General features: G+C 35.4%; 1 protein-coding gene across 15 annotated transcripts in view; it reads right to left on the reverse strand.

Moving 5' to 3' along the window:
* Nucleotides 1-12,333, reverse strand: part of PARD3 (par-3 family cell polarity regulator) — a 459,681-nt gene that overhangs the window by 198,646 nt on the left and 248,702 nt on the right. For all 15 annotated transcript variants that reach the window (XM_027686797.1, XM_027686807.1, XM_027686795.1 and 12 more), the window contains 2 exons: nucleotides 8,744-8,869; nucleotides 6,957-7,339 (listed from right to left, as the gene is read on the reverse strand). In XM_027686797.1, coding sequence (XP_027542598.1) covers nucleotides 6,957-7,339; nucleotides 8,744-8,869 — 509 coding nt within the window. The remainder of the gene's footprint in view (nucleotides 1-6,956; nucleotides 7,340-8,743; nucleotides 8,870-12,333) is intronic.

Here is a 12,333-nt window from a genome sequence, read left to right on the forward strand (position 1 = left end):
CATGAGACAACTCCCCTTCCTTCTGCAGCATTTGAGATAGCTGACATTTGAATTTGAAAGTCTTCATCCACTTTCAGGCCAATATAAAATTTATCAGTGCTGTTACACAGAGAAGAAAAAAAAGATATTAGATCTCATAACATCCATTTTTTACTTAGGAGACCTCACAATTTTAATGACGCTTCAAACATTCATAGAGCTCTTTAACTCCCAGCAACATAGAAGATGATCTGTATAAGGATTTTTTAAGGCACATCTCACATTTTTATGGAATTTATCTTTTTCTCATTATAAGGATCTGTGTTGAATATTGCTCTCTGAGTACAGGTTTTGTCTGCTAAAATTTCTAAAGTAATATCTGAACAGGAACGCACTCCCAGGACAATATTTCATTATTAATAAGCTTAATCCCCATAGCCTGATTACAGCATCATTACAGATGTCTGGTTCACACACTCCACTTCAAACCCCCATGGAAAAAACAGAAGTTGAAACGTTCACATTACAAATGCACACAGGATATAAATTTGGACTGTGGCATTTTCTGCTGTCAAATCTCCAGAAAGCCCTTACCAAAGCCTGCAGAATACCACAAATCCACACTGAAGCCAGACATTAGCAGAAGAAAATTCTAATTACTTGTTTCTGTGGAAAGAAGGGCCCTCAACTGGGCCGTGTTTTACTATGCTACTCTGTGCAGCTTTGCATGAGGCAGCTTTTGGGTGCTATTTTCCTTTTACCTTTTCTGTGATTCAATCTGCTATTCATGCACCATAGCTGCTCTTAGCTGTAGGATACAGCTTCATAAGCTCCTGTGCTTATTATATATAAATTAGATGTTCACAAGACTGGGAAATAAATGGATACATCCAACCGAGGCCAAAAATAAATACGACTTCTGTGACTGAATTGATTTTAATTTTTTTTTTCTTTTTATACACACAACTGATTTAGTTATCTCTACTCCATGTATTTCCATTCTCCTGTTGATAGAAATGCATATAAGATCTTAATATCTTCCTGCTGCTCAAGAGTTTTCAGTTCTTAGGTTGTAAAACTGCATTATAAGGGAACTGTGCAAACACACTGTATGCTTCTCTGATATTTCTGATTTATACTAGTAATACAGGAGAGACAGGACACACATACAGGCAGAACCACAACATGAGTAGAAAATAGAAGAAATTTCTATATTTTTGAAAACACAGGAATCATCTTACACAAAACTTTACTTTGCAATGTTTAGGTTATTTCAGCTATGTTCACTTTAATATCTTAAAGATTTTTAAAAGGGTAGATTTTAGAAAGGGTAAAAAACATTTTCCTCCCTTCATAGCTGTCATCTCAGACAAAGATCAAATTACACCAAGTGATAATAACATTTAAAAATTACCCACTAATTTGTGTAATTCAAATTCTTAGCCTTCTTTGATAAATCAACAGCTCTCTCGACAAGTTAGAGCTCCCCTTTTTTCTTGAATATGATGCTGAACATGCCTTCTAAGGTCGCATTACTCTCTAGAGCTCAGCCAGCTCTGAACTGAAGACAAAGTAGTTTTATATGAATAAAAAGGGCAGTTACAATAGTAAAAGAACTATTTTGTACAAACAGAAGAGGGGCAGATTTGATGCTTCAGTTGGTGGTTTGGAGGAAAAAAGTTCTGGTAGCAGTTAAAGCAGGGGGTAGAGGAGATCCTTTCATATAATTTAATTAAACGTATTTTCAAAACGAACTTCATAATTTTATTTGGAAGCAGTCTGATCATAAACTGACAGGATGTTAAAAATTTTATTACAGGTGACTAGACTTTCTTATCTCCCAGTGATGAAGTACTTAATTTCTCACTAATGCTGGGATAACCTTCTTCATTGTGGAAAGACTGTCTGGCATAATGTTTCTGTTTTCATAAGGCTATTCTGTATGAAAAGTTGTGCGTTCCTCACCTAGAACCAACTGCAGGTCTGAATTCTCAGTAGCAAAACGTGCTGCTAGATAGAAACACTGACAGGATACAATACAAAAAGCAAGCATCACCTCTGCATCCTCACTTAATGAAAGGAGAGAGATAACATTACAATAAAACTAAGCAGAAGAGACAAATGCGCTCTGACAATAATTGGAGCAGACACTGCCCTTCCAAGCATTTTTAACTTCCTGCTTTTTCACAGGAGACTCTTTCTGGAGATCCATGTACAGAGGGGTGACTACCAAAATAATTTTCCTAGTAGTTTATGGTGGAAAGTAGTTTTTTATGAAGGACTAAATCTCATGCAAGAGCCAAACAGCAAACATGTTCTCCTTATTGTAAGGGGCTTCACTAAGCTAACCAAGACCATTTTACTGCTCCTAGTTTAAGCCCCATATTTTCAGAATTTGTGCACAAGTAGTCAGGCAACCTACACATGTAAAGGACTGCTTAGAAGGCTGACTGCTCAGCTGTCTATAAAATTTCTGCAGCCATATGCACAATCAAGACTAATTGCATGCCCATTTTTATGTAGTTGAGTGATTTGGAACAAGCATGGTTTTTTCTCCAAGCAAAGCTCTGACCTCTCAAGAAGATCTTCGATCAACCTAATAGAAACATTCTTTTCCCTTTTTGCTACTGCCTGCTAATAGTGATCAGAAGTGGTTTTAAAAAATGGAAAGATGAAACTTGATGCACTTTATGGTTCTTCAGTGACTAATAAAACCCAAAATTATTCGCCTCACATTTGAATCTCACTTCTCAAGGTCATCGAGGTAATTTAGGAATCTACATGCTTCATTTCAAAAGTGACAAACACCCTTACTGCATCTGAACAGGAATTCTAAGAGAACATATCACTTCAAAAGCAATTTTAAACAAAAATTTAAAATGTCAGTTCAAAGTCTGGCTCAAGAAACTGTGTGGGGAAAACAGGAGAGTATGATGAAAAATGCATGTAAATCTGTACACTTCAGATACATGATGCAGGATATCTTACAGACAAGTTCAGGGTCCTCTCTTGTATATTGTGCTATATAAACCCAAGTAAAACTAGTAATTGTCCATAGATGTGCCCTACTCCAGAGCAAACATGATGCAATTTTAAATTAGCTTTGTCCCAAACTACCCATGGCATCTTATTTTTGTCTCTAATGACTTCTTGCAGAAAGGAATTTGGGCACAGCAGGGATGAATGTCACCACGTTATAGCACTGAGTGCCCAGTCACCTGGTGGGACTTGCAGTGCTTCAGATTGTCTCTGTGTGTAAGATGGAGCAGCAAGGCAAACAGGAACCCAATAACAAATTCTGAAGAGCAAGGGGTCTTGTAATCCTGCTCAAATCTACAATTTAAGCATTTTTCTTTGTTGCAGTGCACAGAAGTGCCTCCTTCGTTTCAGGACTCACCATTTCCTAGAACACAGTTGCTACATCCTTTCTGTGATGAACTTGGTAATTGCTTCAGCTTTCCTGCTGTAAGGTATCCTACAGACCTGTCACTCATTTCTTTCCCTAGAAGCTATACTGTTTTGCAAGAAAGAAATATTCTTTGGGCCGAAAAGGAAGAGATGATCGCGATTCCCATGGTCAGTAGCTAAGTCACCCTCTGAAAGTGGGAAGATGTGGACTGAAGTCCTGATTCACTGAATACCTCAGACAAAAATTTAGTAAAATATTTGTTAGAACTAAGACCAACTGAAAAAATGTGAGCTCAGTTTTGACATTTTACTTAAAGAATTAGATATTTAATTTATCTAGACAAATATGTAGTTATAGATAGAAATTATGTGATGCAATGAGCATTGTACTTAAGACCAATCAGGTAAGATGAAGTTAATTTACAGGCTTGTCTTAGTACAGCGGTGTCAAAACCAGTATATATGAAATCTGAGTAACACAATGTCCAATGGAAAAGTTTTTTGAATGCTTTAGTGAGTATCAGGCTAAATGCTGTGAGTTACTAAGTGCTCAAAGACCAAGCCTTAGACTCATTTGCTGTATAATTGCTTATTCGTTATTTATAAGGGTTGGACTAAATTCCTCTCAAAGGAATTGGCTCAAAGCCTTGCAACTAAAGAATAAAGACTCTGGGAGTGTCCTGGTATATACGAGGTCAAAGTTTGTCCTAACACTCTGGGTGTTATATCCGTGGTCTTATTTTCTTTATTCATTAGCTGCAAAGAACTATTTTTATTTATTTATACTTCCTGTGTATCAGTTTACACCAAAATATATATAAACATAGGCTCACTGTCATGTCTTGCACTATCTTAATTTGTGTGAGCTATTAAACTAGACTGTTATACAGCCTTAATGGCATTAGAATATCAGCAATAACCCCTACATCTATATGCTAAAAGTTCAGGCCCTGACCTTTAAGGCAAGATAAACAGATATCCATTTTCATTTAGAAAAGCCAACAAACATTCTGCATTGACTGAAACATATGACTGACCTTCTCTTCTGACTTTATTAAACAGCTAAATCCTATGAAAGTTCAGGTTATTTTAAAATGCCAAAACAGCAATAAATATTAAGAAATCATAATTACAGAAGCACATACTGTAGGGTTATCTTAGCATGTCATCCTATATAATAAAGCTCATACCATATAAAGGAACACAGCTGTAATAAAGAAGGTCTGCCTGTATTGAAAATGAATCAATTCTCATATACTACATCTGTAATCAGAATGTACAGGTTAAATCAAAAGTGAATTTAAAGACAACATCTTGTACGCCTGTGTGCCTTAATGCAGTTTTTAAAGTAATGATGGCGATTGGTGAAATAATTGCTGCCTGTCAGCTACAAATAAGCACATTTGTTAAATATCTATAGAGCCTGTATTATTACAACATCCTTCATTAGAAATAATCATCAAAGGCAATCAACGTCCCCATTGCACTCATATTTACAACAAACTACTTGGAGACATCCCTAAGTGTTTTGCTGCATTGTTGCTCCACATGTATGTTCTCAAGAGTGACCAAATGAAAGCCAAAATGGGAGGACACGCCTCTTTCTATACTGGATATTAACAAATGAAAGACAGCTATGATAAAAAGACATCCTTCCTTATACACATTTTTCTTTAATTTTGCTGTGCATAAAACACAGTACACTAAGCAGTTTCTATCTCTGTCTATAATCTGAGCTGGGTGCCATTTCATCATAAGCAGTATTCTCAAATAAGTAGACTGTTAGGAACAAATACCCCCTTTAAACTTCTGAAATATATTGTAGATATGGATTGCAAAGCTTTTACTAGTGCAAGAGCCATCAAACTTCTCCGGTATGAACTAGATGTTAAAGTATCTTAGACATCATTTTTCATCAACATGCATCTCCTTTACTCCAAACCTATCTAATATATTGGTGCCAGCAAGGATAAACTATGTTATAGCCTTGGGTGGAGTATTTATGAAACAGTATCCAGTGCAAGATGACCAAAATATCACATATCACAGCTGAAAAATCCATAACACACCAAAATTATATTCTTGTTTCTTATGAACAGCTACAACACCATATTTGTTTCATGCAAAAATATTGCGGTCCCATATTCTATATTCATTTGTTTGTGCTTTTAAATTATATGAAAGTTTTATTTCTACTCCTCGCTATGAATTCTTTAATGTACTATCTGAGTAATATTTCTACAGGCTTCCACAGACACAAATAAAAAAAAAGATAAAAATCACTGTAGTGACTGAGAATATATTTATAAGCACACCCATTCCTTACTCAACCAGTAACAATAAGTTTTTCCAAGAAGGCTGATCTGAGCTGATGGCCTAAAGAAATTCTTGAAGGAGCATCAACAACAGAAGCAAACTGTCAACTCAACCTTATGTCATCCAAGTTTGTAGAGCTTAAAATTCAGCAACCAGAAAGAAGCAATCTGGTGGTTCATGTGAAGTTCAAAGAAAGGAAAGCAGAATGATAATTTGACAAGTAGCCTGGTACCTGTAAAACTGTAAAATCTCTACTGCATTGTCTTCAATTACTTTCAATAAAAACATTAATTAATAAATGTTATTAATATTAGCACTTATCCTAAGGGGGATATACTCTGAGTTCATGGAGAGTACTGTCATATGGGTAAACTTTTTGTTGTGTAATGTAAACTCTATTCTTGCTGCTAGAGACCAAATTATATCTAACATTAAGCACGCTCATTTTAATATCATAAAGCTTACAGTATCTATAATCCTTTACAAAAATCATTTCCCAAGAGCTAAGAAATACTTGCATCTAAATATCTTTTTATATAGTTCAAACTATCTTAAAAGCATCTAGATGGTAACTACATAAAAATACCAAATTTTCTCACATCATAAAAATTCCACGGATGTACCAATGCATCTACATGTGCACATATAACACTGATGTTGAGATAAGCACAAACCACTTTAAATAGTCTCTTACCCCCATTCAAATTACATTAGCATCAGGGCCAAGATAGGAAATATCACATTACATCTCAACCAGAGGTTTTCACATCTCAGTGGAATAAAGAAAAGATTTAACTGGAAATTAGAAAGTTCAATTTACCAACTGGATCAAAAACAGTCTTAAAATATAAAGGCAAAAGGAGTTACTCAATTTAAAAAGTCATTATAACTGCAAAGTACAGAATATGGGCCATTTTAGCTTAGTTTTTTATATTAAATAATTCACCACTCCCTGGGTCTTGGCCAACAGAATTTGAGGCACTTACTGAATTTCCTTATTAGCCGAGAGACAGAAAACAATGTTAAAGCACTCCTCAAAATGGCCTTTTGCAAACATGCTTCACACACAGAATGCAGGGCGGGACTCCTGGGCCTGCTATCAAGGACAACTCAGTGCCTTGGCTTCCAAAATCAACCCATTGCACCCCCCGTGCTCCTGTCAGCCATCCTGCCCAACACAATGGCACTGGGCACACATGCATGCACTACACACACATACCTCATCCTACGTGAGGAGTGCACTAGTGCCTTACCTTTTCTTAGCTGTATACTGAGCCTCTTCCCTATTTTTTTGGTGTTATACCCACTGTTTGCAGTGGAGGTGAGAACTTTCTGAGGTGATGGTACTAGGCCAGAGGGTGGTTTCCCTGATGAATTCACACTATGAGGTAGCTGCGAGTAGGAGTCTGTCTGATCGGACTGGTTACCCGCTCGAGACATTCTTTGTAATGTGTGAAGTCCAGAATTGTTAATACTTTTCCCATCAGCATACTGGGAATCGGGGCTGAACCGGCTGGAGTAGTACATGTTCTTCTCGCTTTGGGACAACTGTTCGTACTGCTCTTTATTTGCCGCAGGGACCACGTGGAACCAAATGAACGGCGTACGCATGGCTTGGCGAAACATATGCTGTGCTCTAGGTTTTAAAATGAACAGAAAATTAGCAAATTAGGACTGGCAGGCTACAAGGCATTATAAGCATAATTACTAATGTTAATTAAGCATCATGAGCTGACAGACATATTGCACTCAAGCATAAACCATAAAGCTTGAATCTGTTCACGAGTCTATTTGGTCCGCTTTTCGCTAAGGTTTATCGCTTTAGGGCAACACAATGGTTAAACATGCTTAACAACTAACGTAGCAAATACTGAACTCAGAATAGCGAAAATTTCAACCACAGTCTTGAAATGCAGGCAGTTCTATAGCAGGACTGCAGTGCCCTTTTGTTTTGAACTTTGCTAATTGCAATAATTGTGATAACAGTAATCACGGTGACAACAGAATTATTAGAATGAAAATTATACTTTATAAAAAATTATGTATTCCATAATTTGGTGGTTATATGCAGTCTTGCAACTAGTCTAGTTTACACTTTAATTTTTGTAAGTCAGTAGTCTTTCAGAATACAATATTAAGAAATAGGAAAAAAAATGCTCAATCCTATAGAGAAAAAATGCTCAAATCCTGTACAGACAGACATTGGGCTCTAGGTCGTGATCCAAAGTATACAAAGTCAACAAGTCTCTTCACAGACTTTACAAATTGTGATTCAGTACCATAGAACAATTAGAGACAAGCTGCTTTCAACCATATGGGACAGGGTTATGTTCCAATTCAGGTTAGAGTCAAAGAAATTAAAAACACATTTCAAATATACACTAAGTACAAAATGATCAGAACAAATGATATTCCTTTGGTCCTCAACGTGTCATGGATTTCAGAACAATATTATCTTTCAAATTACTCATTTTGTGCATACCTCTTTTTTTTTTTTGTCTTTCAATTATCTGTGTGTGAACTACAATCTAATTTCATTCTTAAAAGTCTTTCATCTTTCTGATTCACCATTTCAGGATTCTACCAAGACCAGACAACAACGGAGCAAATATTTATCTCTCAGACTTCTCCAAGAAGTTTCTGCACATTGTACCTACAGTTCTCACACACACAAAACCACACATGTTTTTAAAACGTTAAAAATATAGCCTCCATGCTGTCCACTTATATTGAACATGGTGCATTGCAAGTATAAGAGCAAAATTCATATGGAAATTTCAGGATAAACTGTTTACCAATGTAAGAAAAAAATCCATGATGTACAAAACCCTATCAAATGAGAATTGCATTTATTCTAATGACAATAATTATCCTTAATTTTTTCAGTCTGACTAAATATAAACCACTGATGTCCCTTAGTGTATCTTTTCTTTATTAGAAAGGCAAGCTTAAAGATTTTTCTCTTACCTTCCTCAAATTACTGCAAGGTGCAGTGTTAAAGATCAAATAATGCAATGTAACATGTAGTAAGAACACTTACTGTTCAAATCTCCTATTCCGAAGGTCTCCATCATTAATCCTGACAATACAATCATTCTCACGAAAAAGGTTTTCTTGTTCAGCTTTTCCACCCTTCTCCAATCGCTTCACCAGCAGCCCCAGGGTTCTGGAACATTAAGATTACAAATGATTACTGTTGGAATAATTTGCAACATAGAATATCCTACTGATTAAATATTTTATCACAATCATTACAGAAACTACATTTTAAACCATCTTTACCTTGAAGTAGGATACCATAGTTTCAAATAACTTATAAGCATTACCTGAATTATTATCCCTTTTCCATAAAACAAAAAGCCTAGGTGAATCAAGCATGTCAAAAGTAAAAACAAACAGGCAGTGTGATGATAGCACGTCCGTTCTTGCATAAGGCCAAGATTTCTGAGCAGTAAAAGCTCCAAGAACCACCACACATCTGAGAGATGGCATTTTTTCTGCTAGTTAACGTAAGTTAAACAGGTTCAACTTAAAATATGAATTTCTGAATTAGCAGAGAATACCACAGCCATCACTACTCCTTCTGTGCAAGTGAAACATGGGGTCATCTCACATAGTAAGCAGCCTATAATGAAGGAATGGACAGAGAATTCAGGACTGTCATGTGAACCAAATGCTTTTATTTTTTAAATCTTAACTTTTTTTAATAAACAGCAAAGAGAAAATTAAAAACTTAAATGCCATTTTTTAATTCAGCATCTTAAAATAATTATTTAACTGAAGACAATTTCCATTTGATAGCTTCTGTGCAATGAGTTAGTCACCTCAGTCTGGTGCTTACCCATGGTGTGATCTTAAGGATATTCTTACAGAGAAGAGGTAAAAAATATTCAACCTGAAATTATGAAACGGATCCTGAAGAATGGATTTCAGAGGTACTGTCAGGATAGCATGAAAAGTCAGTGATGTTTCTATACCTGAAATCTAGGTTTGAAGGACTCAATCTTCAGGATTATTCTTGCATCAACACTGCATTTGATATTTTTTAAAGATCAGCTCTGCATTGAAATCCCACAAGATGTACCAATGGGCCAAATTCACATGATCCAAGTCAACAGCATTACTTTTTCAGAAGTCATTTCAAGGCATGGCGTGGAAAACACTTGGTCGCGTAGCAGGAATTGCAAGACCACATATGTCTTTTAGCAAAAAAACTTTCAGTGATCACAGAACTTCAGCTCACACATACCTCAAAAGACTCGTTTAAAGGACTCCTCATGCGCTCAAAAGTTATATATTCACTTGAGCACTTAATCAAATGGGTCACAAAAGCAAAATTAACTTATTTCTTCCACTTTAAATTCTTCATTTACCAATTTATCACCAACATATGCAAATGAGACATTTATTTTACAGAACAGTCATACATTTTCTCCTACAGGGCAGATGAAGAGTAAGAGAAACGATCCTAGTAGTATTTCCATTTTGGAACCACCTAGAGACATTATGATATGATGTTGAAAAGATCTAAACATGTAAACAGACTGTGAGGAGAAAAACAACACAAAGCATTCTGACAAAACAAATCCTCAAATGAAGCTTGAGTCAGACATTAACATTTAAGTGATACTATTCCATTTTCAACTGATAGGAGGTGTTTTGCAAAAACCTAATGAATTGCACCTTTGACCCATCTGGGGTCCCATCAGAGGCAAAACTTGTTTCACTCTCATTTGGTTCCCAATGGACTGTTTGAGTACAGTAACTGATACTAACTGTAACTGGACTTGAGTCCAGGTCAGCTGCTGCAATTAGCTATCTGTCTCTTTGCAGTAACACTGCTGAGCACAAGGAACAGGAGGATTCCATAAAGATAAAGAATGATTTCTCTAAAATACATGCATTTCTGAAAATAAATAAAAAAATCTGGAAAAACACAATCAGTACTAGTTTGAATCTTGTCCTATCCCTCCCCATCACAAGTTGATATTCTTTGTGTTTGTAAAGTTCTACCATTTGTAGATTCCTTCCAACAGCCCAGCATCTCCCATTAAAAAGGAAAATGATTTAACAAAAAGCAAACTAAATTTTCCCAAATTTTCTAAAGCAAAACCAATTCTTCCTTGCTTGCATTTTTCCTGATCACCCCTTGTATTACCTAGATATTTTAAGTGATTTTCTCTTTGCCTTTCCCACAATACTCTAAGAGTTTGCATGACAAAAAATTCTAAAAGTCCACAACAGCAGCACACTAACTTAATGACAGTGTTGTGCTCCATTTATTGTACTAAAATTTTCTGATATTTATGAAGGTATGTTGTCACAGGAAGTAAAACAAAAGAAATTTTTAAATATTGATTAAATCACTTTTTCATTCTGTTCACTAAAATAAGCTTTGAAAACAGTCTTGGATTTTTAAAACTGACCCATAATTATAAAGAAATTATAGATTGTTTGATAGTTGCAGAAAGAACTGAAGTAACAGTTATGAATATTAATGACAAAAATGAAAAATACTTGTATGACTTCACTACATTATTTTTATCAGAATTATATTTTTGATACATAGAACACCGATGGGTTAGAAAACAAGTTCATGACTTTTTCACTTGTGAGTTGATGAATTTCTTGGGGGTGACTGTCTTTGGACCACAAAGTGAAGATACTGAAGAGGATACCTCTAAATGGGGAGGAGAAAGGCAAGCAAATATAAAATTGGGAATGCTACACTAAAGAGAAAACCACCAAAATATTTGAGGGGGAGATGAAAGAATTATGTCTTCTTTTCTTTCACTTGATGTCCAACAGCTTTTTGATGCAGTTGTACTTGTCTGTAATGTTCAAAGACAATTTAGAATTTGGATGTGCATGCAATGCTTGCACAAGAGCATACATAGTAATGACAATAGGTGTTTTGTTTATATGGTTAAATATAAAAAATATCAAAATATCAAAACAATATCTACACAAAGTACAACAATCTAAGTTAATACAAATATAGTACACTATACAAAATAATACAGTTTTTTCATCCCAATGTCTCCACGTACTTATAATTACGAAGTAATTGCTCTATCAATAGTTTTGACATAGCATTTTTCTTGAAATGTTGCTTTTTACTGTTTCACGTTCCAAAGTTACATTAAATTATTATTGCAAGATGCACGTTTATGCATGTTTTGTAATTTCTTAAATGTGCTTCACCTAAGCTCTCAAATCTAGTAAAAATGTTACTAATCCTAATCAATAGTAAAATAATGTAACAGATAAACAAACTACCAGTCAAAATTATAAATAATCTCATTAGACAAAGGCTACAAGTTCTGCTAATGCAAGACTGCTCATCTCAGACTCAGCATATGGTCCTCATGAGGATTTTGCTTTTTAACAAATGTTAGAGCTAGGTTAACCAAGGCATATAAAGGTAAAGTCACTGAGAACAGATGCAAGGCCGGATGAATAGCCTGAGTCAAACCTAAAACCAGGATCCTCACAGTGCCTTTTAATTTATTTAATTTTTATATAAAGACATGGGACAAAAGATCCCTTTAGACACAGTTCCAGAAACAATTTCCAGAATGAGATTCTGCATAGCAGAGGAAACTCTACTAGAACTTGCAGAAAATGAAT

Source organism: Neopelma chrysocephalum, unplaced genomic scaffold (genome assembly GCF_003984885.1).
Source record: "Neopelma chrysocephalum unplaced genomic scaffold, ASM398488v2 Primary Assembly neopelma1_72, whole genome shotgun sequence".
In the NCBI taxonomy this organism is placed as follows: Eukaryota; Metazoa; Chordata; class Aves; order Passeriformes; family Pipridae; genus Neopelma; species Neopelma chrysocephalum.